This window comes from Cetorhinus maximus, chromosome 13 (genome assembly GCF_964194155.1).
Source record: "Cetorhinus maximus chromosome 13, sCetMax3.hap1.1, whole genome shotgun sequence".
NCBI classification, from domain to species: Eukaryota; Metazoa; Chordata; class Chondrichthyes; order Lamniformes; family Cetorhinidae; genus Cetorhinus; species Cetorhinus maximus.
In genome coordinates, this window is record NC_135891.1 from 52,924,324 (window position 1) to 52,951,292 (window position 26,969).

The 26,969-nt window shown below is 43.5% G+C and overlaps 1 protein-coding gene across 6 annotated transcripts in view; it reads left to right on the forward strand.

Annotated features, from left to right (window-relative positions):
* Positions 1-17,778, forward strand: part of znfx1 (zinc finger, NFX1-type containing 1) — a 56,202-nt gene extending 38,424 nt beyond the window's left edge. For all 6 annotated transcript variants that reach the window (XM_078555381.1, XM_078555378.1, XM_078555379.1 and 3 more), the window contains 7 exons: positions 2,441-2,667; positions 3,666-3,805; positions 4,888-5,042; positions 7,146-7,291; positions 9,927-10,037; positions 11,934-12,029; positions 13,537-17,778. In XM_078555381.1, coding sequence (XP_078411507.1) covers positions 2,441-2,667; positions 3,666-3,805; positions 4,888-5,042; positions 7,146-7,291; positions 9,927-10,037; positions 11,934-12,029; positions 13,537-15,969 — 3,308 coding nt within the window. In that variant the 3' untranslated portion in view covers positions 15,970-17,778. The remainder of the gene's footprint in view (positions 1-2,440; positions 2,668-3,665; positions 3,806-4,887; positions 5,043-7,145; positions 7,292-9,926; positions 10,038-11,933; positions 12,030-13,536) is intronic.
* The last annotated feature ends 9,191 nt before the right edge of the window (positions 17,779-26,969 follow it).

Consider the following 26,969-nt stretch of genomic DNA (forward strand, 5'->3'; position numbering starts at 1 on the left):
CTGCAATTCTTCCTGGCCATGGCCAAGCTAACTGCTCAGCTCACTCTGACAATGCAGTGGTCTGCTTTCCCAGTTATAGTGCTGAACCTCACAGAGATATCGGGGGTCCTCTTTGCCTAATTTTGACAGATTTGTTTTATGTTCATTCTTGACATCAAGATTTGGGCTCATTACATGTGTTTGTAAGTAATATATTATCTTAGATTAAGAATTGGTTAATGGACAGAAAACAGAGATTAGGAATAAATGGCTCATCTTTTGAGTTGGCAGGCTAGTGGGATGCTGCAAAGATCAGCTGTTTACAACCTATATCAATGACTTAGCTGAGGGGATCAAGTGTAATGTATTCAAGGTTGCTGATGATACAAAACTAGGTGGCAAAATAAGCTGTGAGGAGGACACAAAGAGGCCGCAAAAGGACAGTTTGAGTGGGCAAGAATCGGACAAATTGAGTGGAATGTGAAATTATCCACTTTGGCAGAAAGAATAGAAGATAAAATATATTTTTTAAAAGTGAGTGACTAGTAAACGTTGGTGTGAAGAGAGATTTAGATGTTCTCGTACATGAATTATGTTCATAGCCTTGGTGTTACATTTGATCCTGAGATAAGCTTCCAACCATATATCCTCGCCACCATTAAGATTGCCTATTTCCACCTTCAAAACATTGCCCGACTCTGACCTTGCCTCAACATATTTGCTGCTGAAAACTTTAACTGTGCCTTTGTTTACCTCTATACTGGACTATTCTACACTCTTGGCCACCTTCCTCATTATTCTCTGCAAACTTGAGATCATTCAAAATTCTGCTGCCTGTATCCTAATGCGCGCGAAGCATCGCTCACTCATCATGCCTGTACTAGCTGACCTACATTGGCTCCTGGTCAAGCATTTATTTCAAAATTCTCTATTTTAAAATTCTCATTGTGGTTTTCAAATCCCTCTCTGGCCTTGTCCCTCCCTATCTTTGTGATCTCCTTCAACCTTACAGTCTGCCAAGATTTCTGTGCTCCAGCAATTCTGGCCTCTTGAGCATTTCCGATTTTTAATCGCTCCAACATTGGCAGCCGTGCCGTCAGTTGCCTAGGCCCTAAGCCCTAGAATTTCCTCCCTAAACCTTTTCGCCTCTCTTTCCTTCTTCGAAGCATTCCTTAAAACAAACTTTTGATCACCTGCCCAAAAATCTCCTTATTGAATCACAGAATGGTTATAGCACATGTCTGTGCTGGCTTTATGCAAGGGCAACTCAATCTAGTCCAATTCCCCCACCTTTTCCCTGTAGCCCTGCAAATTTTTCTCTTCAAGTAATTATCTAATCCCTTTTGAAAGTCACAATTGAATCTGCCTCCAGCACACGCCCAGGCAGTGCACTCCAGATCCTAACGACTCGCTGACTGAAAAAAGAATTTTCCTCAAGCTGCCTTAGGCTCGTTTAACATTCACCTTATATCGGCGTCCTCTGGAGCTTGACCCCTCTGCCAATGGGATCAGTCTCTATCTACTCTGTCTAGACCCTTCATGATTTTGAATAGCTCTATCAAATCTCCTCTCAACCTTCCTTTCTCCAAGGCCAACAGCCTCAACTTCTCCACTCTATCCACAAAACTGAAGTTCACCACCCCTGGAACCATTCTCTTAAATCTTTTCTGGACCATCTCTAGTGCTTTCACATCCTTGATATGACTCAGCATCAAACGTAAAGTGCCTCGGGATGTTTTATTACATTCAAGGTGCTATATAAGTGCAAGTTGTTCTTTTTTGTCATTTAATCACAGAAAGTTAATATGCAGGTACATTAAATAATCTGGAAAGTAAATGGTATGTCAGCGTTTATTGCAAGGAGGATGGAGTTTAAAGTAGGGAAGTCTTGCTGCAATTAGAGGGCATTAATGAGGCCCCACCTGGAGCGCTCAGCTTTGGCCTCCCTACCAAAGGAAAGATGTATTTGCCTTCAAGGGGCTGCAATAAAGATTGTCTTATGAGAAGCGATTGAGTAGAACGGGCCTATAGTCTGTGCAGTTTAGAAGAATGAGAAGTGTTCTCATTGAATCATATAAATTTCTTAGATGGCGTCACAGGGTACATGTTGAAAGACTCTTTCCCCTGGCTGGAGAGATTGGAAACCAGGGGCCATGCTTTCAGGATAAGCAATTGGTCAATTCAAACTGAGATGAAGAAAATTTCCTTCACTCGGAGGGTTATGAATCTGTGGAATTTTCTACCCCAGAGAGCTATGGCTGCTCAGTCATTGAGTACATTCAGGGTGGAGATTGATAGATTTTTTAACACTAAGAGAATCAAGGGATATGGGGATCGGGCAGAAAAGTGGATTTGAGATAGAAGATCAACTATAATCTTATTGAATGGCAGAGCATACTCAAGGGACCATATGGCCTTCTCCTGTTCCTTTTTCTCATGTTCTAAACCTTTTTTTGTAAAGATGACCAACAGGAAGAAATTGAGGATGAAGATGTAGAAGAGGAGTTGATTCAAATCTCTGAGGAAGCAGAGCTCATCCAGGGAGAGAGAATGATTGATGACGATGAGCCTAAAATGAGGACCAAGAAGAAACAAGATGCCGATCTCAATGAGCTGGCAAACACATTGTTAGCAATGAACCTTAACAAGCAAGGACCTCAGGGACTGCAGGAGGAAGGTGGCTGGCAGGTAAATCTAGAGGTTCTGAAACTTTAAAGAACCACTGTCACCATTAATTAGACTCCTTTCAACAAAGCTATCAAAAAATGGGGCTGGATTTAATTGAGACCCTTAAATGGACAATTAATTCCCACTTAACAAACTCATTCTGCCGCTGCCTGCATTTAAGTAGTTCCAAGTGCCCAACCTCTGAGTTGGTGGCTGGTGGTGGGAGTGAAGGCGGGCGGTGGGGGGCATCCCTTTTTAACTGGACACCTGGGGCCATCAGAGGGCCCCCCAAAGTGGAACTCCTCTACATTGCTCCCTCCCCATGGACTCTCAAATCTTCACCCCCAAGCTCTTTACCAACCCCCAAACACTTAAGATCCATTGCAGCTCCCCTCCTCATTGCCCGAGTGCAGTACTGGCAGTGGCCACTGCTCCCACTGACGCTACCAGTACATTGAGAGCCTCAGGCCTCTGGCTGGCAGCTCTCTGAGGTGGGACTTTCTGTCCCTGAGGGGTGTAAATCCCACCTCCCGTCTATTAACTGCTGGGCTGTGAAATGTCTGCGGGACAGCTGTTCTTTCTTGGGACGACTCCTCCCCAAATTTTCAGCTGGGGGAACGGGGACCAAAGCGTCCCATATAATTCAGCCCATGAAATTTTGAGCCGTGGTATCGTCAACAATCGCTGTTGACACAATAGTTCAAATTCTCCTGAGTACCCCATGGCAGTGGGGGACCTTACCTACCATCAGTGCAAGTTGGAAAATAATTCCGCATTGCGAATGAAAACTTGTGGGCAGTTTGCTTGTGATTTTATAGGGAGGGCTGGATGAGATTCACTGTCACCAGCCCATACTTTGAAAAGAGCCTATTGCAGAAGCATTGGATCACATATATATTTATTTTAAAAATTGATGAAGTATCTCCTCTGCATTGCCAAATGCTGCTTATATTTCAAAATATCTTTCTCATGTGATCATTCAGTCCCATGTTTAGCACAATGTTGCTGTTTTTAAACAGGTGCAACGCAGCGAAAGGAAGAAAATGAAACAGAAAGCACAGGCAGAACTGCGGAAGAGCGGCGCTATGACTGCGGCAGAGGAGAGAGGAACTTTCAACATCTGGATGCTTTCTCTCAAAGATAGATGGCGCCTGTACAGGTCAGAGCCACACATTCCTCTTCAGTTTTCCACAATATTTCCTGTTCCACATGCCCTCCTTTTTGTCGTTGAATGCCAGTGTTCTTGAGACCATGATTTTTCTATGATGTCTCTGCCACTTCTCTGAGCATTACCATCCAGACAGGTGCCTCCACTGCAGCCCATTGGGGTCCTGTATGCTTTAGTTTATTTTTTTAAACACTTTTTTTGTTTGATTTTCCAGCTAGAGAACTGCTTAAATGAGTTCAGCGAAGCCACGCAATTTTACTAATGAGTGGTCTTAAGATTCAAATTTGGAATTCATGATATTGAAGGAAAATCTAATCCATTATATATGTCACAGAAAATCTACATGATGTTCTTGACCTTTGCTCATTAGTGAAATTGTTGTCACCACTTTGAGTGCCACAAGTTAATTTGATAGGAATTGATAAGTTTTAATTATGTGGTTTTTTAGAAAGACATTTTTTCTTCCTTTAAATTTAGAAGACCTTGTATGTATTGAGATGCAACATGCGTTCATGTGTAATTGCTCAGATGCTGCAAGAGGTACCTGATTTTAGAACCTGCCACCAGTGTGTTGAAACATAGGGGCCCATTTTCCTAACCCCATGCGCCCAGGGAACACCCATCCTAGAGTGCGAAGGTCACATTAAAGGAAATGGAGATGGACCTTTTCTTGTCCTGGTCTGGTAGACACTGAGATCCCAGGCACGGGAGCGGCCCAAGATATGGGTTTGAGCAGAGAAGCACCCTCAAATTGGATAAGTGCTAATTTCTGTAAACTATCCGGACAAATCTTGGCTCTAGTGGCCAGTAATAGAATCACACTAGAACTATACGTGAATTTCCTTTCATTTCATCCATTTCCAGCACATATGTAGTGGGGGCAGTGTGGGGTGGGGTGGAGGGTGTATTTGTTCAAGCAAATCCCCAGCCAATATTAATAGTTCAGAGCATGAAGTCCTGGCAATCTTGGGCTTGCAATATTTAAGAACATTTCCCCATAATGTTTTCTATATTTCTAGACCTGTGATCATTCTAATATTTATATGCGATGATAATTCCTTTGAAAATTCCAGGTTGTGGTTGTCCATGTATCAAACGGATGTAAGGCGACGGATAATTCAGCATGAGCAGCTCTACCAAGCAGCAGCTGATAGGTTGGCAGAGTTGAGGCTGCAAGAAGACCTCTGGGTTCTGAAGGAAGCTAAAGTTGTTGGGATGACAACCACAGGTTTGATTTTTTTTAAATCTACTATCTCTGCTGATGCATTGCAGATTATGTGACATCAGCATCAAAATGGTTAGGAATTAGCTTTACCAACCTGCATGTGGAGCGGGATGAGGGCGCGAGGAAGAGATTTCTTCTGTGACTTGCATGTAACAGAAATGTAAACCCGTTCTTTATAAAGAGATTTCTGATTTAGGTACATATTTTGCACAAAACAACTTTCCTAGTGCACTTGACAAGGAGCCAAGGGCCATGTTCTGTTCCAAGATTCCACCTGAAATGATAGAGAATGAGAATCCAGCAGTGAGACCTACTCCTCTCTCCTATTGCCCAACTTGGATTTCACTGTGCTCTCCCAAGCAGACATCACTGCTGGCTGCATCTTCCCCATTGTAATCCTGGCAGATTTTCCTTGTGCCTGTCTCAGTTACTATTTTTCCCTGGGACCACCATGTAGAAGGTGGTGGTAGTGTCTGTAATGGTCATTAGGCCCACCCAGTGGATGGAGAGGGCCTTGTAGCGGCTTTCGCTCCCTTCAGCATAGCCCCCACTTACTTTTTATAGACTTAAACCTCTCCTGAGACCTACAAGGCCATGAATTCCCAGGTTTTCGGGTCACTTCTGCTTCCTTAAATGCCCATCTGTCTCTTCTGGATTTTGTGACCAGACAGTGGCGGGCCTCCTCTTGATGGCAGCAACTCTGTCAGGAACCCACCATGACTATCAAATGACCTCCCAACAGAGAGAAATGAGTCAGCGTTGAGGTCGGAGTGGGTGAAATTTTCCCCGGAAGAGGAGAATCCTGTCTGACATGTTGGAACCATTCCACACGATGTTTGCGGTAAACAGTCTGAGCATTTAGCAAACTTTTTAACCTCCTCTTATTGTTAGCATAGCTCTATATTTGGCACTTGATATTTGATGGAATAAACCATCGCTTGAATATATCTTCACTTTGGATTTTACAGCACAAGTTGAGTAATGGATGGCAAAACCAAGATCATTATTGCACTTTGTTGACAGCCCAAATGTACAAATTGCACAGTAGATGCTGTTGGAAGTCAATAGTATCCACTTTTAAATTGGGGTGGTTGTTGCAGCTCAAATTCCCCAAAACTATCTCGAATTTGCTGTCTATTGCAAGGCTTAAGTACATTTTCCCCAGTCATTGAAATGAAAAATGAGCCGGAAAGCACAAAAGCCTTGAAATAAAAACAGAAAGTATGCTGGAAGTAGTAGGTAGATCTGGCAGCATCTGTGGAGAGAGACACTAGAGTTAGTGGGTTGGATTTTCCATTTCGGTTCGGGAACCCAACATCGGGATCAACGTCGCACTATGTTGGGAATAGTTACTCGATACAATTTTTGCGAGTTACTGCTGATAGGGGGCCCTCCGGCAGTGAAAAAGCTGCAATCTATCATTGCAGGTAAGAGAGAGAGGAGGCACCTCAAGATGGAGGTGTCCCTTCAGCTGCTAGACTGCCTTTGTGGAGGGGGAGCTGCTGCTGCAACTGTGGCCATTTTTCATATCACAATTGTGTTGGGTGGGGGGGGAGGGAGGTGGGGAGTTAGTGGTTTAAAAGCATCCGCAACGCTTACCCCAAACGCCACCCTACCCCCCCAACCTACCCCCCACCAACCAGGTCTGCCACTGGAAGGCCGCCTGCTTATTCCGGCCATGTTTCGGCCCCTGCAAGGGGCCCACCTGCTGACTGATAATCTCACACTCATGGTCAGGTAGTAATTCCGAACTTCACCCAACCTCCATGAAAATCTGCACTGTGCTGGGGAACTGTCATGCCAACCCCTGGCGAGAAATACCAGCCCACCCACCACCATTCCTCCTATCACCTCACTACAAAAATCCTGTCCAATGCTTCGGGTTGATGATCTTCTGTCAGAACTGGATTCCTGATGAAAGATCACAGAGCTGAAACGTTAACTCTTGTTTCTCTCTCCTCAGATGCTGTCAGACCTGTCGAGTATTTCTATCATTTTCTGTTTTTATTTCAACCTTTCAGCAACAGCTGTATCTTGCTTTTGTATAAAAATCATGAGTTATGAATCATGACTGAAAATATTGATTTGAATTATCGATTCAAATAGGTGCAGCTAAATACCGGAAGGTACTCCAGGAGCTGAAACCCCGCATTGTGGTGGTAGAAGAAGCAGCTGAGGTTCTGGAAGCTCATTTAATAACAACGCTCAGCAGTGCTTGCCAACACCTTATTCTGATTGGGGACCATCAGCAGGTTAGTATAAGCTGCTCCTTCCTTTCTACCGTTTAAGTGGCTGTTCATTTGATCTAGTCAGGTGATGTCCTCACTGCTTTCTTTGATCACCTTGCTTTCTTTTTCAAACCAGTTTGTGGGATGGGGGGTGCATGCAGCAAGACCTGGACAATTTCCAGGCCTGGGCTGGCAAGTGGCAAGTAACATTCATGCCACACAAGTGCCAGGCAATGAGCATCCCCAACAAAAGAGAATCTAACCACCTCCCCTTGACATTCAATGGCATTACCATTGCTGAATCCCCCACTATCAACATCCTGTGGGTTACCATTGACCAGAAACTGAACTGGACTAGCCATATAAATACTGTGACTGCAAGAGCGGGTCAGAGGTTAGGAACCCTGTGGCAAGTAACTCACCCCCTGACTCCCCAAAGCCTGTCCACCATCTACAAGGCGCAAGTCAAGAGTGTGACGGAATACTCTCCACTTGCCTGGATGAGTGCAGCTCCCACAACACTCAAGAAGCTTGACACCATCCAGGACAAAGCAACCCGCTTGATTGGCACCCCTTTCACAAACATTAACTCCCTCCACCACCGAGAAGATGCACTGCAGTAATACACCAAAGCTCCTTAGGCAGCACATTCCAAACACACGACAACTCCAACCAAGAGGGACAGGGGCCACAGATACATGGGTACACCACAACCTGGAAGTTCCCCTCCAAGCTACCCACCATCCTGAATTGGATATATATTGCCATTCTTTCACTGTCGCTGGGTCAAAATCCTGGAACTCCCTCCCTAACAGCACTGTGGGTGCACCTACACCACACGGAATGCAGTTGGTTCAAGATGGCAGCTCACCACCACCAACTCAAGGGCAATTAGGGATGGGCAACAAATGCTGGCCTAGTCACCATAAATAAATAAAATAAACAAATCTAAAGTCACCCTCTGCACCACAGTATAATTTGAGTTGCACTTGTATGGGGCAGACCTATACCTACAGACCTTGCAGCTATCAAATTGGTCAAAAACTGATCACATTTATCTAAAGAGCGTAGATTAATCCAAATATATTGTGGCTAGAATTTGAACTCATCACATGGGTTGAAAGTTCATCTTTCTATTGTTAGAATTGCATGTCTAACTAAGCTTGTTCCATTTTTGGGGAAACCTATTCACTATTAAAAGCCTCACTTGGTAAACAGTGATAATAGTTCAATTTACATGATTAAATTTACTTGAGCCTTGCAATGTTTAAGGAACATGAACTGGAATAACCACCACAATGCAAAGGCTGGCACTGTAGACTTGCAGCAGGATATGTTGTACAGTTTGTGCATATGATCCCCCTCCTCCTTCAGGTACCCCATGCCCAAAGAGGACATTGGCAACCAATGCATGCAGTGTAATGCAGTGAAACTACCCTGCTCTTACCAGCTGCCATCAAGTGTATTGGAAGGCCCATTTAGCCAAGTTATGAACACACCTTCCATGGCCATCAAGTTCTGAAGTGGGACTTGAACCCAGATCTTCTGGCCCAGAGGTAGAGACACTACCACTGTGCCACAAGACCTCCCATGCATATGATAGCCTCCTGTATTTAGCTTCACCTGCAATGGGGAATTCACATCGATACTTTCAGTCATGGAACCACAGTACTCACTTTTTGTGTTTTTTCATTTCATCTCATAAATGACCAGTACAAAAATGACCTTCTTTCTGTATTCCAGTTCTTGAGGTGTGCAGTCATATCCAAAGAACAGTAATGGCAAATTCAGCCAAGTGAACATAACTAAGACATTTTTATTATTTTTGAACTTGTGATATTGCTTTAAAATGTCACCGTATATTTGCTCTAATTGTCCCCACAGTGAGCTTTTTTCTCATCAGCCTTGAAATACAAATTAAAAACAAATGTGTTGTGATGCTCATGGATTCTAAAGATAAACCAAATCACACCTAGGGGTCCTGCAGTTAAATGGGTGAGGGCCAAAAGGAACATTTTTGACGTCAATCATTTTTTCCTCACCTCAAAATTTTAGACATCTTCTGTTTCTCAAATGTTGCTTAAATATTAGCAATATGTATTTTTAAATTATGTAATAGGATGCCTTTACAAAATCCAAGATATTCTGCTGAAATCCATAAACTTTAAACAAAAACATAAAATTGCTGCAGTCCACAGTCTGTCGAGTAATTCAGTATCTCTAAGGGCCCACCTATACTGGTAATGAAGATTCACCTAACAACTACTAAACCTCAACAGCAGTATTATTTTCCCAAAACAATGCAGGACCAGGCTCAACATCCAGAAGAATATGAGCCGACTTCAATATATTAGGGTTTAACAAAGGACTTCCCTAAAGTCTGTATTATACTACCTCTTGAGGTTATAGCTCCCTCTTCAAATGTGCCAAGTTGCAAACTGTGTAGTTTTGTTGGTGACTACCCAATGCCTACTATGAAATGTCAGCTCAACATGCTTCTTGTGCCTTTGAAAATGCACATCAATTATTCTTTGAATACTTCCAGTAGCTTTGATAGATGTGTCTGTCTGATTATTGATAATGAGCCAATTATGTGAATGTTCTTGTGCTTTCCATGCCTTTTGCATCCAGTTATTAACACGTAATGTTTCCCTGACAGCTGCGACCCAGTGCTACAGTGTATGATCTGGCCAGAAACTTCTATCTGGAAGTGTCTTTGTTTGAACGTCTTGTAAAAGTGAATGTTCCATATATTCGACTAGATTATCAGGTGAGAATGGGTGAAATGATTCCGAAGTATTTTGACAGCCTAGTTTCAATGTTGCTGGAACACAGCTATTATTTAAGTTAAAACGGCTAAAAGGGTGACTTTTCTGTGACATTAAAATAAAAGGTCACCATTAGGTTTTTAGGGAGCGTAAAATTACACAACCTCTGTTGCTATTTTCTCAAGAACTGCTTACTTATAATGTGGCTGGTACAGCCACGCAAATAATAAATTGCTTCCATACCGGAGCAGAAAAATCCCTCCTGCTGTTGCGTTAATCCTAAGTAAATATTAATGTGAAGGAATTTGTGATGAGCAAAATCTCCCCAGGCTCAAATTCTTTCCTTCTGTCAACACTTGTAGAAAGCAGTACAAGAGATAGCTGAAGTGCAGCTTCTTGTTGAATGGTCATTAAAGTTGCCTTGTTCAGAAATTCCCAGTCATTAAATTCTCACAATTTCCACATCGATAACGCACATTTCAGCCTAATGCTGCAGCAATATGATCAGCTGACAAAGTTCAAGAACAGAACTGAGGAACACCACCAACACTGAGGGTGCGATATGTGCTAGTGACCCTGTGGACTCAGCATATACTGAGGCACGAGTAGACCTGCTGTTGGTTGCTGTTCCAATTTAGCTCAATAAAATCAATGGCTTAGATGGATATTGTTGTGATAGTGTGCTTGCTGAAATGTAAAGTATACGACTATTAGATAGTTATGTCATAGGAAGTGATGCGATGTCACGTGATGCAGCAGCCATCTTAGTTAGTCTGCACAGTGAGCAGCACATGTAGCAGCAGTAAAAAGAAGCCTCCGATAAAGATCTGTATTCAACCTCTATGCCTGTGGTCTGTCTGAGGATGATCATAAGATTCCAGCCGAGCTTAGGGCAATATTGAAATACCAGTTTAAGATTAAAATAAATTTCAGGGTGCACCACTGGATTTCATGCAGTGCAGACGGAAAGCCAGCAAATGCCTAGATGACTTCATGTTTTCCCAGAAGCGGCCAAACTGTGAATCGAGGTGTTATTGGTTGGTGGGTTGAAAGGAATTCTGGAAAGTTACACCATCAGGACTACTGTGACCCAAAGGAGGGAGGGTTCTTAGAAGTGTGCCTTACTGAAAGCTGTTGTCGGATAGGATTCCTGACCCACCCTACGTGAATGAAGAACAGCATATTGTGGAACTGTGTAACTGCATGGTGCCATATTTGTGTCTGCTTAGGCCTGAGTAATGCATATCTTTGTTGCATCGACTATTTAAAGTGAAATTTACCTTTTTTATTTGATGTATCATTTGCCTGTTAATTCATGTGTAATTTGTGTTGGTTCTGATTTGTGTTAAAGGAAAAGCTCCAAAATGTGGAATCTTGTAGGTAGTCTCTTCATTTGGGGATCAATCAGTAAATTTGGTTATTTTGGTATAAAATTTCTCCAAGGCAATTGTAACATCTCTAGCTTCCACTATTCCCACCCATACCAGCCCTGTAGCCAATCTCTCTGCCCTTCCAACTCCCCTCCTAACCCCAGCTCACCTAACCCATGAGACCCACTTCTTGCTCCTTTAATGCCTTTCCCTTTGATTCCCTAACTACCCATCTTCCCCTCCTGACCATTATAATAGTCACATTTTTAAGTTACGATCTGGCCCAGGACACAAGGGGATGTTGGCACACAAGGAGAGATAGGCCAAAGTCAAGTCTCACAAATGCAAGATATTCAGAATGTTTAAGGGAATAACAGACTCCATTAAATCTAAGAAGGTATCCATGACAAGTTTCAATTCATAACCTTCCTCCATGATTTTAATATCTATGGAATTTGAGCTTGGTTGCATGGGGGAGTTTAACAATCAGGAGAAAGTGTCAATTTTTCCATTAATTTTGTGTTTCAGCATCGCATGAGACCTGAAATTGCTGCGCTTTTAAGTCCTCACATCTATGAACAGTTGGAGAATCACCCATCTGTACTGAATTATGAAAACATCAAGGTTTGAACTGCATTTTTACAATTGTGAATAAACCTTTTTTGAGGGGAATGAAAGGAGTGCAAAATGAATAGCATGTACTGCAGTTTTATTCTAACCATTGCAGTAATTTAGTGATGTCACTGAAACATCTATGATTATGTAAGCTTTTGTTAACAACAATACTTGCATTTATATAGCTGTTCCTTCACTGCCACTGGATCAAAATCTTCTAACACCCTACCAGCACTATGGGTGAACCTATACCACATGGACTGCAGCAGTTCAAGAAGGCGGCTCACCACCACATTCTCAAGGGCAATAGGGATGGGCAATAAATGCTGGCTTAACCAGTGATGCCCACATCCCATGAACGAATTTAAAAAACAGTGTCTTTAACATAATAAAATGCCCTAAGGCATTTCACAGGAGCGTTACAAAACAAATTTGACAATGCACCACATAAGGCGATATTAGGGCAGGTGACCAAAAGCTTGGTCAAAAAGGTAGATTTTATGGAACATCTTAAAAGAGGAAAGAGAGGTGGAGAGGTTAAGGGAGGGAATTCCAGAGCTTAGAGCCTAGGCAACTGAAGGCATGGCCATCAGTGGGGAAGCAATTAAAATTGAGGATGCTCAAGGGGGCAGGATTAGAGGAGCAATATTGTGGGGTTGGAGGAGACTACAGAGCTAGGGAGGGTTGAGGCCATGGAGGGATTCAAAAACATGGATGAGAATTTTTAAAATAGAGTTGTTGCTTAACCAGGAGCCAATATAGGTCAACCAACACAAGCGAGAAATGAATGGGACTTGGTAAAGGTTACCTCATAAGCAAGAGAGTTTTGGATGACATCAAGGTTATGAAGGGAAGCATGTGGGAAACTGGCCAGGAATGTGTTGAGATAGATGTAATAAAGGAGGCAAGTGTGAAGGCTTCCCACGTTAGTCACTAGAATACCAAAAAATAGCTAAAAATCTCCTAACCTCATAAGATATATATGCCTGTATTTAATCCTGCGAACTCATTCTAAAGAGGCAGCCTGAATAACGTAGGATATAGGTGGCCCAGAAGGAAAAATCTGAGATTGAGATGATTTAGACACCATTTCAATCGCATTGAACTGGAACAAGTCAGCACTGCCTGACAGCATCACCACACTACAGAAGTCAAGTATTTAATGTTACTATTACTTCTTTGTGATGTAGTATATAGAATTGCATTGCCAGTACAGTTTAATTTTACATTTGAAATGTAGTGGCCTGAACCATTTTGAAATGAAAGGATTCAAGCCTCTTGCAAAATGAATGGCAGGCATCCATGTTAGGTTAGTTTAAAATGCGGTCTTCTCAAAGAAGGTTTCCATATTCTCTCAGTAAAATAGATACTTTCAGTCTGTCTCTCTCTGTTTATCTGTACCAATTTATCATGTGTTCTGCACAACACAATTTTAGTTAGTTGTGGAATTTGTTGCATTGACATTTTAAAAACATATTTTTAACTCTCTCTCTTCCTTCCCATAATTTCTCCACAGGGAGTTTCTTCAAACCTGTTCTTTGTAGAACACAGTTACCCCGAAGAGGAAATCCAGGATGGGAAGAGTCATCAGAACCTGCATGAAGCCGCCTTTGTTGTAGCATTGTGTTACTACCTGATCTGTCAGGATTACTCGCCTTCTCAGATCACCATCCTCACCACCTACACAGGACAGCTCTTCACTTTGCGCAAAATGATGCCATCCAAGAAGTTTGCTGGTGTGAAGGTGCACGTGGTTGACAAATACCAGGGAGAGGAGAACGATATTATTCTGCTTTCACTTGTGAGAAGCAATAAAAAAGGCAATGTTGGATTCTTGCAAATAGCAAACAGGGTCTGTGTGGCTCTCTCTCGAGCCAAGAAGGGTCTTTACTGCATAGGAAACATGAGTATTCTAGCGAATGTTCCTCTTTGGAGCAAGATCATGCATACCTTGCATGAAAATGCCAATATTGGTCCCTCATTGTTATTGACCTGTCAGAATCACCCTAAAACTATGACCCTCGTGGCCAAAGCAGAAGATTTCAGCAAAGTGCCCGAGGGAGGCTGTAGCCTGCCATGTGAGTACAGGCTGGACTGTGGCCACGTTTGTACTAGAGCATGTCATCCATACGATATGGAGCACAAGGAATTTAATTGTTTGAAACCGTGTCAGAAAGTACTTTGTGAGGATGGACATAGGTGTGCAAAGTCCTGCTATGAGAAATGTGGCAAATGCCAAGTCAAGGTAGATAAAGTGATTCCTCAGTGTGGACACTTGCAAAAAGTTCCTTGTTCTAAGAACCCAGAAAATTTTGTCTGTAAGGAACCATGTTCAAAAATCCTGCACTGTGGCCATAAATGTGCTGCAGCTTGTGGGGAAGATTGTGCAACGTGCACCATAAAAGTATCAATAACCCTGAAATGTGATCACATCCAGGAAGTAGACTGTTACATAAAAGAGGCTGCAAAGATTGGAAGATGTGTTCCTTGCAAAGAAAAATGCAGAATGCAGCTGGACTGCAGCCACAGCTGTCCTGGATCTTGCCATCGTTGCTACGAAGGTCGCTTTCATGAGAGTTGCCAACAGCCTTGCAGGCGGTTGCTAATCTGTTCACATGAGTGCTTGGAACCCTGCACAAACCAGTGCCCTCCATGCCAGCGGCGCTGTGAAAACTTATGCAAGCACAGTAAATGCGCCAGGAAGTGTGGGGAGCTGTGCACTCCTTGTGTGGAGCCTTGTGAATGGGTTTGTCGGCACTATAAGTGCCATAAGCTCTGCTCAGAGCCATGCGACAGGCCTCCTTGTAATGAGCCTTGCAGGAAACTCCTGAAATGTCAGCACCCTTGTGTTGGCCTCTGTGGCGAGCCTTGCCCTAAAATGTGTCGTTTGTGCCACTATGCTGAACTCACTGATATCTTCTTTGGGAATGAAGACGAGCCCAATGCCAGATTTGTTCAACTAGAAGACTGCTGCCATATTTTTGAGGTGACTGGTTTTGATCAGTACATGAATCAGGTGCAAGAAGGCAGTGACACAGTTATAAGGCTGAAAGATTGCCCGAAGTGCCGAATGCCCATCAGGAAGAATTTTCGCTATGGGACAATAATAAAAAACAGTCTCTGTGAAATTGAAAAAGTAAAGAAGGTTGTCCAAGGAGATGCAGAGAAAAATAACCAACTTAGGAAACAGTTAGAGTCTGAACTGAAGAAGCGCTCCATTATAGCTGAACAGCTTCCAAATCAGGATAAAAACTTGTCTGCTGCGCTACAGTTGTGTCCCCTGTCACTACAGGGTCTGACAGTTATTGAAAATAAAATTGCATTTCTCTCCAGACTTGCTGAACTTAAATGTCAAGAGGTAAGATTAAATTCGCACATGAAAGGGAAGTTCAATACTAAGTTGCTTGAGTGTCTGAAGTGGATAGATAAATCCCGAGGGAGGTTCACAGGACAGGAGCTTATTGATCTGCAAAGTGAAATTCAGAGGCTAACGTTTCTTTTTGACCTTTATGTCCGGTGCAGCATGGCATCAGGCAGAAAGCTAGATTCTTCAACGGAACACGATATTGCGTGTGTGCAGAGGATCCTTGAGTGCACAAAAAAGTTCACTGAAGACAACGAAAAGTTTGTTAAAGGGAAAATGGAAAAATTGAAGTTGGTTCTACCTGAAACTGGTCTTGCTATATCTGAAACAGAGAGAGTGATGATAGTTAAGGCAATGGGCCTTCGTCAAGGTCACTGGTTTAAGTGCCCAAATGGACATGTCTACGTTATCACAGAATGTGGAGGTGCAATGGAAAAAGCGAAATGTCCAGATTGTGATGCAGAAATTGGTGGTACAAACCATGCTTTAGAGAGTAGCAACCAAGTGGCTTCAGAAATGGATGGAGCTCAATTTTCTGCTTGGTCAGATGTTGCAAACAATATGTTGAATTTTGAAGGACTTTGAAGATTTTTATAAGGTTAATGGGCCGACTATGCTCATTGACTCCTATGCATTGAATTATTGGTGAGGAGAAATCTTGTACTGTTTACATTAACATTTTGGTAGCTTTAGCTGAACACTGAAGATCATGTTGCAACGTTTGGACATCAGGCTTAATTTCTGAAGGGCTGCATCCTTCATTTTATCCTAAGCTCATGCAAGAAGAAATGAGGATAGTTGAATTGTAGCACGGCACCTTTTGGTTTAAATTCATATATAATGCATCTTAAAACAATTTTATAGAGTAATGGATGATCATTCAAGTATTAAAAATGTTTTTAACCCTAATTCAGGCTCGCATGTACTGCATTTGCGAACCCCAAACCAAACTAGAGAATGGGCAGACCTCCATTATTAGTTGTGCATCCATACAATTCTTCAACAACTTTCACTTGCCTATAAAATGGGCCTTCTGTTTTCCTTTGCAAGGTAATCCTTAGTAGGTTACTGCAAAAGAGCCAGAAGCATCTTCTGAGTTGAGTTGAGAAAAATCTTGTTTGTATTTTTGATCTTACTCCTTACCACCCCTTATCACAAATGAATGCTGCCATCTCTCTAATGGTCTTCCCATTGGTGGTAAAACTGCAGCTATCAATTAAAGCCATGGACACTCTGCAGCCATTCAGATATTCTCCCACCATACCTTCAGGCAGTCAGCAAGAACTGCTGGACACATTGAGGTCCTTCCTCCCAAACATAGCCATCACCCTAAGCAGGCTTGGGCTGGGGTAGGGAGAGGAAGTAGAAGACCCCCTTGTCAAGATTAGCTTGTCCCTGTCTCTCAGTAGGGCCCACTGCAATGGTTGAGGTAAATCTGGTCAGACAGGGAGGGGATGAAGTGGAGCCAGCAGGAAGTAGGCTGGTGGAGGAAGGCTGTGGTCGTGGCCAGGGCTCTCAAAGTCAAAAGGCCAAATATTTTTGCCCTAAATTTTAAAGTAGCCTTCTTAAGGCAAGCTTCATCCAGATCTTCTGGCCTCTCCAATAGATGGATATTCCAACTAAAACATTGTTTAGCATGAGCACTAGGCTGCATATCAGGGAATGTCTCCTGGCATCAGCAAGTCTGCCATGTTTAACAGCAGAGGCTCCTGGCAGGTGAAGGTGTGATGCCCAGGACTGCAAATTGTCAAGGCCTAGCTTTTTTCAACAAGAAGTGCCTCTGGCAGTGGATCTTCTTTATGAATTTACTAATGTAACATTTAAAAAAAGATATTGGATAGAGCTGGAGTATCTAAACCTTGTGGCATTATGGGATATTTAGGTGCATTTTCTCGCAGGCTACATAGAGACCCCAAATTTCCACAGGCCTTTCGGACACACTCTCGGTTTAAATTTACTGGGGCTGTGACCGGAGGCCCGGGACACAGCCCAGGATGCTAATACATCAGTCCCAGCCTTCACTTTGAGCTTCCGTGGACCTTTTTTGGGGCAGAACATCCAACTGTCCCAAACAGGGCCTCGTGTCAAAATGCTATGAGCAGGAGGAGGAAATTTTACGGTGCGGCATTTCCTGGTCTTGGTCACCAGGTAGCTGGTAATGCTAGGAAGAAGTAGACACACTGGCCTCACCTGGAGTATATGTCTCACCTGGACCTGAAAAATAAGGACTGGCATTACAGGATCTTGATTGGTACATTGTATGGACCCATTATTAATATTTCCTGTGGCCTTACAAGATGTTGATAAGCAATGCTCCTTGCTCCCACACACTGCATGCCAATTGTATGCCCATTGTGGTACAGGTATTTGCCAGTACCATGTAAATCAAGAAACCTTATTCTAACACAAAAACAGAATTACCTGGAAAAACTCAGCAGGTCTGGCAGCATCGGTGGAGAAGAAATCAGTTAACGTTTTGAGTCTTCATGACCCTTCGGCAGAATGAAGACATGAAACGTTAACTGATTTCTTCTCCACCGATGCTGCCAGACCTGCTGAGTTTTTCCAGGTAATTCTGTTTTTGTTTTGGATTTCCAGCATCCGCAGTAGCTTTTAGCTTTTTGTTTTTAACCTTATTCTGACCCAAGGCCTCATTCGCTGAGATTCCCAAGAGATATATCCTGACCCTTGCCCAAGAGAAATAACCCATTAGTTTCAGACCAATAAAGTTTAAATGAATAGTCCTACTAAATTGAAAATATCTTGAGCAGCAAATATTTATGGGGTCTTGAAGTTATTACTTAAGATCTGTCTATCCTATAACGCGGTTATACTAAGAACAGTCGTATGCAAATCTTCAGATACATAGAATGCATACAGGGCAGCCAGTGAATAAGAACAATGAGCACAAATAGAACTAAGATGCTTGAACTGCCGTGGACTAGATACCCATCACAGTTTGGATTCACCCAGAGAATGGAGTTCCCTGTAAAAGAGTGGCTGTCATTTTCGGACTGAGTAATCCACTTGGACAGCAGCTGGGTTGTAATGATAAATGGTGCAGATTAGATACCAGAAAGGCAAAAGTATAGGAAAACAATTGTCTTCTGTCAATGATCTTGTTTCTAGAAATAAAGGGGGATTTGGTTCCCTGCATCTATTATATTGTGGTGGTGTAAATGATTTACAATTCTTTTGTGGTTTTAATAGAAACAGTTATTGAAATTTGGCAGTTTTAGTTTTGCCACAGATGATTTTGTTAGAAATCCAAAATCTGTATGTTCTGGTGCATTAATCCATGAATTACAGAGTCCTGTCTGTCATATACATTCAGTGCATTTTAATAGATTATATGTTCTTAAAAATATATAAATGAGAAAATGTAACCAATTAACAATGAAAATGTATTTAATAAAACTCTCTAAATAAACTAACAAAATGCTGAATGAGTGTTGATTTTGTTACATACCATATATACTCGTGTAAAAGTAAATTTTTGAGCCCCATTCTTTAGGCAAAAAGTTGGGTTGACATTTACATGGGTAATGTTTTCAAGGAGCTTGCTCTCAACTAAAACATCCGTCAGGCACACCTAACATAGGTCTCAAAAGAATTCACAAGGTAATGGGGAAAGTGGTGCCCTTACCAGCTTTCATTATTTCTCTCTGTTAGTATCTTGTCAATTACATTGTTAATGTTAAGAGAAATAGATAATGAATATTAGTTGTCTTGGACAACTGAGACCTTCAGTCATTGTCGGGTGGGTTGGCAGAAGGCCTGGTGCCCCCCGCCGATTCTCCTCTCATCCTCACAAGGGAGCTCCAAAACTTTTTGCAGAGTAATCTGTGTCGCCGAGACAGAGTCCAGTTGTCCCTGGACCAGTGGCAATTCTTCGCCCTGATATTCTGGTCTGTCCGTGCAACAAGAAAGGCCCCTGGACTGGACCGGAATACCAAGTGGCGGTTCCAGTCATTTCTCACTGGACTCCTGAAGTCGAGGAAAATTTTAAAAATTCTCCTCCTGCCCTTATACTAGTTGCTGGTGATGCTGGGCACACACTTCTGACAATGAAGATAACCATAGCCAGCCTTAACATTAATGGCAGCAGGGAAGCACAGCGCAGATTTCAGAATTTCTCAATCATCAGGGATGGGAAGTATGCAGTGTGCTTTCTGCAGGGAAACCCACACCGTTCCGAGATACAAAGCTACATGACTCCTGGAGTGGTGGTGGAGTGTCCACATGAGTCACCAGGCCTCAGATTTTGGTGGGGTGGCTATCTTGTTGCCCCACATTTTCAGCCAGAAATCTTAGGAGTCAAGGAGCCTGTGTCAGGCCGATTGCTGCACCTCACCATGTGTAGCGGTTGGGGGGTGGTGGGGGCAGGTGTGACAATTTACTTTGCGAATCTGTACTCACCCCAGACCGGGCCGCAGCAAACAAGCTTCTTTGATGAAGTGTCCACTCTTCTTAGCTCCAACGATGAGGGTGAATGCATTTTTGTCAGGGGTGGAGGGTGGGAATTTCAACTGCACCCCTGAGCAGCAGGGCCATGGCGGTGCCCTGCGCCGCTCAGCATCGATGGAGAAATTGAGGCACCTGATCAGGTTTTTTGACTTGGTGGACATCTGATGGAATCTCCATCCTGACTCCAACGTCTTCACTTTTGTGAGGCCTGGAGTCAGAGCGTCCAGAATCAACTGCCTTTATATTTCTAAGGTGTTTGTGTCCTGCATTCCAGCGGCCTCTGTGCAACAGGTGCCATATGCGGACCACCATCTGGTGTGGGCAGAACTCATTCCGTTCTGCACTCAGCTGGAGTCCACATACTGGCATTTTAACAACCTGCTGCTGAAGGACGAGTGGTTCCTGTACTCATTCCATCATTTCTGGGCCATCTGGAGAAAGAAGCGGAGAAGAAAGACTTCCCCTCCTTGAGGCTATGGCGGGATATGGGCAAGACTCACGCCTGTGTCTTCTGTCAGGAGTACACGAAGGGATTGACAACGAGGTGGAAATCCAGGATAGAGGAGTCGGAGAAGGACGTGGTCAACCTGGAGTCACATCCCAGACAGCCTGATGAGGACCCAGCCCTGCAATCGGTGTATGAAGGGAAGAAGGGGTACACTGAGGGACCTGCAACTTGTCAGGTCCCAAGGCACGTACATGAGGTCGCAGATCCAGTTCATTAAGGACCTGACCTCGACTCCCCCTTCTATTTGCTGGAAGGAAAGATGGGGGGGGAGGGTCCATTAGTAGATCCTTGTGCTGCTGGCCGATGACAGATCCCTTATCTCGGATCTGGAGAGAGTGAGAGCTCAAACTAGAGCCTACCTTTCTGCTTTGTTGTCTCCGGATCTGTCCGGTGTGGATGCTCGCAGAGTTTTGTGGGGGGACCTGCCGCAATTCAGCACGGGGATGGAGCCAGGAAGCTTGATGCTCCGCTTAACTTGGAGGAGCTGACTGGCACCCTCAACAGCCTCTCCTGTGGCAAGCCCCTGGGGCTGGGTGGGCTGACTGTGGAGTTCTTCAGGAAGTTCTTGGATGTCCTGGATAATAACTGTGTGGATCCTGGAGGAGAGCATCGTGACCAGGAGGGTGCCCCTCTTGTAGCACAGGACCTTCATTCCCTGCTCTGTAAGAGGGGGGATCTTCGCCTTCTTAAGAACTGGCACCTGGTCTCCCTCCTCAGCAAGGGGTATAATATCTTGGCCAGGGTGATGACTTCGTGCCTTGGCCCCATGCTGGCCACATGATCCACCATGAACAGTCCTACCACGGGCTGTCACCTTCTCTCAAACATACGAACAAGGAACAGGAGTAGGGCATTTAGCCCCTCGAGCCTGCTCCGTAGCATTACATTCAAAAGCAAAGTTAGGAGAAGATGCAGAAAGAGTTTTAGAAGTTTAACTTTTCTATGGTGTTTGGCTGCAACACAATAATTTAGCAAAGCTGACTAATTTATCATTCTTATGCCAACATTTCAAGATATGGGCAAGCTTTGCTGATAGTAGACAGAGACCCACTTAAATTTTCTTCTGTCAAGCTGGCAGGCTCTTTAACATTTGAAAATGCAGAAAACTCAGCAAAGTCCTCAATTGGTCTAGGCATAGACTCTGACCAATATTTAGAAATATGAGCATTTGTAGTTTTTTGATCACTTGTGTTGTCCATATTTTCTATTCGTTGAAATGTGTTGATTGTTTTGTTGAGCGTCCATTTGTCAGAATTTCTGGATTGCTCTTTTTACCATTGCAGCACTCTTCTAGTTCTGAAACGATTGCACAAGCATCCTTGACCAGGCTATCAAATCTAGCAGTTACATCTGTTTGTTTTATGGGTTCCATTATTTGTTCTGTTGCTTGTATAATCAAAATCATTTCTTGAAGATTTCGATCGAATTTCATCCTTATCAGTACTTATTGATAAACCATTTGGCATTAGCGTTCCTTCTGCAGATCTCAAGGAGCCCAAAAGTCTTTGCTCTCAATGGCACTTACTGAATGAAAGTCAGCAAACACATCTGAATAACTGGGGTATTCATGGGCAAGCACAAAATGGTTCTGGGGCACAAAGATCCCATGGTGGTATTCCAAATCAAAGTCAGTATAACTAAGGGTTGAATTACCAACTCCTGAAAATCGACCAAATTCACCAAACTCCTCATCATCAATTTCAGTCCCATCATCTAGTGGTGCTGGTGATGAAGAATACATTTGAATAATGTATGCTTCTAAGATGTTTCTCCTCAATCAGTTTGTTACCGGGGGTTACCGGGGCTGCTCTCTCCCGGCTTCCATTGCGTCTCTCTCTGTCTCCGGCTGCTCTTCCCACACAGCCCCACCTCACTGCTTGCGCATCGCCCTGCCCGCTGATGACATCAGTGCCCAGCCCATTTGATATGACGCCATAACACCATTTATTGGCTTTCGTTTCATTTATTGATTTTTTTTTTTGTTTTACTTAAGAGTATAAATACAGGATAGCTGGGACACTGGGTGTAATGGGAGGAGAGCTGTTTGACTGAACAACTCAATAAACTCTCTAAATAAAGAAAAGCTCTGTGCCCTGGTTTTGGTTTCAGCCATCGGCTTGGATCCTATTAACATTTCCATTTCTGTGTTTTTATTAAGGAGCCTCCCTCAAACCTCCACACCCTGGGAGAGGAAGCAGCAGTATCAGCTGGGCCTGCAGTTTCAATGCTGCTCGGGAGTCAGGGAAAGGGAAGGGCCGTGGCATTGGAAAATTTCACGCTGAGGGCTACCAGCCCTTGACTTATACCTTGGTGCAGGGGGATTGCACTGTCGGAATTCGCAATTGGCAATGCCTGAGCCTCCCCTTCTCTCCCCAGAGAGGCTGAGGGCGATGATAGAGGACACAAGCCACGAAGGTTCATTTATTTCAGGTTTGCTCTGGAAGTCCATCCCTATATCCTGTTTCCATGTATGCTGCTTATTACTTTTCTACAATTTGTTAGTTTCTCTACCTAAAAATCAAAATCAATTTACATTCTTTTTTCCTGAACTGATAAGTACGAACTGGAGGAATAATGGCATGCATTTAATGAATAATGAACCAGGGTTTTTGATGTGATTGTAAAGGTTATACTTTGGTTTTTAATTTTTTGGGCTTTGATCCCTGAAAAAGAAGGATCAACTTTACATGCGGTAAATGAAAAACAAGGGTTTTTTAGGCTAAAAATCATGGGGTTGAGGTGTGCATGAGATTGACTTTTACACGAGTATATATGTTATTTTAACCAAATACTGAGTGTGGTACAAATGAGAGAACAATGACACCACTGCAGTGAGCTTCATCATATGGTTTGACCCTCCCCCCACCCCCGTCTTCATGTCTAAATGGCAGATTCCTTTTCCACTGGTTTACATTTAGTTCCAGTTCGCTGTGAGATGTTTACAAAGTTGCGATTCAATGTTGTTACCGCCTTTTCTTGCATATATCTCTGCAAAGACAAGGCTGAAGCATTTGCAACCATCCTCTGCCAGATGTGCCAAGCGGATGATCCATCTTGGCCTCCTCCTGATTCCCCAGAAGCACAGATGTCAGTTTTCAACTAATTTGATTCAGTCCACATGATATCAAGAAACAGCTAAAGGCACTGGATACTGCGAAGCCTATGAGATCTGATAACATTCCAGCAATGGTACTGAAGAATTGTGCTTCAGAGCTAACCATGTCTAAATGCCAAGCTGTTCCAGTACAACTAAAACACTGGCATCTACCCACAATGTGGAAAATTGCCCAGGTATGTCCTGTCCACAATACGCAGGACAAATCCAACCCATCCAATTCCTGCCTCATCACTGTTTTCAATCATCAGCAAAGTGATGAAAGGCGTCAGCAACAGTGCTATCAATGGCAGTTACATAGCAATAACCTGCTCACTAATGCTCAGTTTGAGTTCCGCCAGGGCCACTTAGCTCCTGACCCCATTACAGCCTTGGTCCAAACATGGACTAAAGAGCTGAATTCAAGAGGTGAGGTGAGAGTGACCGCCCTTGACATCAAGGCAGCATTTGACCGAGTGTGGCATCAAAGAACCACAGCAAAATTGAAATTAATGGAAATAAGGGGGAAAACTCCACACTGGTTGGAGTCATACCTAGCACAAAGGAAGATGGTTCTGGTTGTTGGATGTCAATCATCTCAGTCCCAGGATTTTGCTGCTTCATTAATGATATACTTTCCTACCATCATAAGGTCAAAAGTGGGGATGTTTGTTGATGACTGTACAGTGTCCAATACCATTTATAGCTCAGATAACAAAGCTGTCCTTACCCATATGCAGCAAGACCTGGACAACATTCAGTTTGGGCTGATAATTGAAAAGTAACATTCACGCCACACAAGTGTCAAGCAATGACCATCTCCAATAAGAGAGTATGACCACCTCCCCTTGATATTCTGTGGTTATTACCATGCCTAAATCCCCCCACCATCAACATCCTGGAGGTCACCACTGACCAGAAACTTAACTAGACCAGTGTATAAATACTGTGGCTACAAGAACACGTCAGAGGCCGGGAATTCTATAGTGAACAACTCACCTCCTGCTTTCCCAAAGCCTGTCCACCATCTACAGGGCCCAAGTCTGGAATACTCCCCACTTAGCTGAATGAATGCAGCTCTAACAACACTATAGAATCTCAACACTCTCCAAAAAAAAGCAGCCTGCTTGTTTGGCAGCCCATCTACCACCTTGGCTGCATTATGTACTATCTACATGATGGGCTGTAGCAAATTGCCAAGGCTTCTTCCAAGCACCTCCCAAACCTGTGACCTCTGCCACCCGGAATGACAAGGGCAGCAGGTCCAGGGGAACACCACATCTTGAAAATTCCCTCCAAGTCACACACCATCCTAACTTGGAAATATATTGTCATTAGATCATAACCCTGGAATGTCCTGTTTAATAGCATTGCGGATGTACATATACCACATGGACTACAGCGGTTCAAGAGGGCTGCTCACCATCACCTCGTCAAGGAAAATTAGGAATGGGTAACAAATGCTGGACTTGCCAGCAGCACACATGACTCAAGAATAATGTTTAAAAAATGTTCAGCACTGGGCAGCCTCCATATGTATTGAGGCAACTCCCAGTGTTATCACTTCCCACAATGCCACACCTACCTCTGTGCTGTCAAGCTGGCTGCCTGATCTTAAGTCATGGATGAGCCAGAATTTTCTCCAATTTAACATCTGGAAACTGGAGCAATTGCTTTCAGTTCCCAACCAAAACTGTACTCCTTTATCATTGATTTCATTCCTCTCCCTGGCTCCTTGATCAGAGCTGCACAACTGTGGGTAACCTTGGAATTGATCCTGAGCCAAGGATCAAACCCTTATATCCTAGTGATTATCCCAGAGCGCTTACCTGCATCTTGCATAGTCTGACTTCAACTACCCTTGCTGCCAAAACACTTACAGTTTTGTGACATTTGGCCTCAATGATAGGCTTTCAACTTGTTGTCAAAACTAGCATGGTGGGTAAGACATCCATTATAGAAACTGCCCCATTTTTAATCTATTGAACTCATGTAACAGGTAGCCAATCCATAATGCCACCCAGGCAACAATTTGAAAATCTACCCTCATTTCTCTGACATTCTCCTCCCAGGCCTCCTTATCTTTACCTTTCACGAACTGGAACTTGTCCAAAATGGGTTTAGTTTGACTCTTCACGGGGAAAACTGTATACTTACCCCCGGCACGGCAGTGCTGTCAGGAGGTTGTAGATAGGGAGTGCCACAGATGGTTTCCTACTGCTCTGTCACATAGAGCTCCAGGAATTGCAGCATCATTAAAGTTTGTTTTCTGCAAAAATTGTGCTTCAAACTTGAGTAAAGCCTTCAGTCTTTCCATAGGTTGGAATAAATCACCACTGCAGTTTTTCACAGTTTCAAAAGCTATTCCATTCCCAAGCTGAAAAGGATTTTTTCCCCTACATTTTGTTTCTCGGAATTGAGCAAGAGCACTGATCAGCCCCAGCTTGTGAAACAAATACCAACTGACACAGACCCCTTATTATGAGTTTCATGTGACAAAGGCAAAGAAAGATAAAATAGAATGGACACTGCAAACCAAATTACATGCCCTGCCACGAATAATGTTTTTGTCATATGGCAACAATCATCAACCAACCACATGATCTATAGGTGGTCATTTAGGAGGCTATAAAAAAGAAGAAAAAACAAATGAGCCCAATATAAACAAGCGGAGATGGTGAATTGAAATTTAGCATTCAGTTTTCATTTGATACATCTGCTTGGAGTAAATCAAAAGTTACACTGCAAAATCAATAGAATTGAAAAATGAGAGATGTATAATGGGTGGTGGGTCCCATATCACCTGGTTTACACAATTACACTATTTGTTCTGAATACTGGTAAGAGTGATGTTCCTCTGGGGTGTGCAGTCAGAGCCAAGTCCAAGGGGAGAATTTTCAGCTCGGCGAGCGGGGGCAGGGCCCACTCGCCGAGGCGTAAAATGATACGGGGTGTCTTCGGGCATGACGTCACCGCGCGTCATTTAGGTTTTTCAGTTCGGCGGGCACACAGCCGACTCAGCTGCGCGCCCACCAAACTGTCAAAGGCCTGTTAAGGCCATTAATTAACTAATTAAGGTTATTGAGAAAGCTGCCCGTCCAACGTTAAGGTTGGCGGGCAGGCGAAGAGCCCAGGCGGCCTTCACATTTTTCATGGAACCTCATCCACGGGCGGGATGAGGTTTCATGAAGGGTTTATAAATTAAATAAATTTTTTCATTAAAGTTCATTGACATGTCCCAGTTGATGTGACACTGTCACATGGGGGGACATGTCTTAAATTTTTTTTTCTTTATTAAAATTTTTAAACCTTAAAACTTATCTCTCTGAGGGACCTCTGTGCCTCAGGGAGATTTCTCCGCTTTTTCGTGCACATGTACGAAAGAGTGCACTCCCGACTCCGGGAACCCCCCGCGAAAGAGTGCACTCCCGACTCCGGGAACCCCACACCCCCTCCCTGCCCGCACAGGGAGCGCTCAGCGCTTCCGGGCACACGTCACGCTTGGCGGGCCTTAAC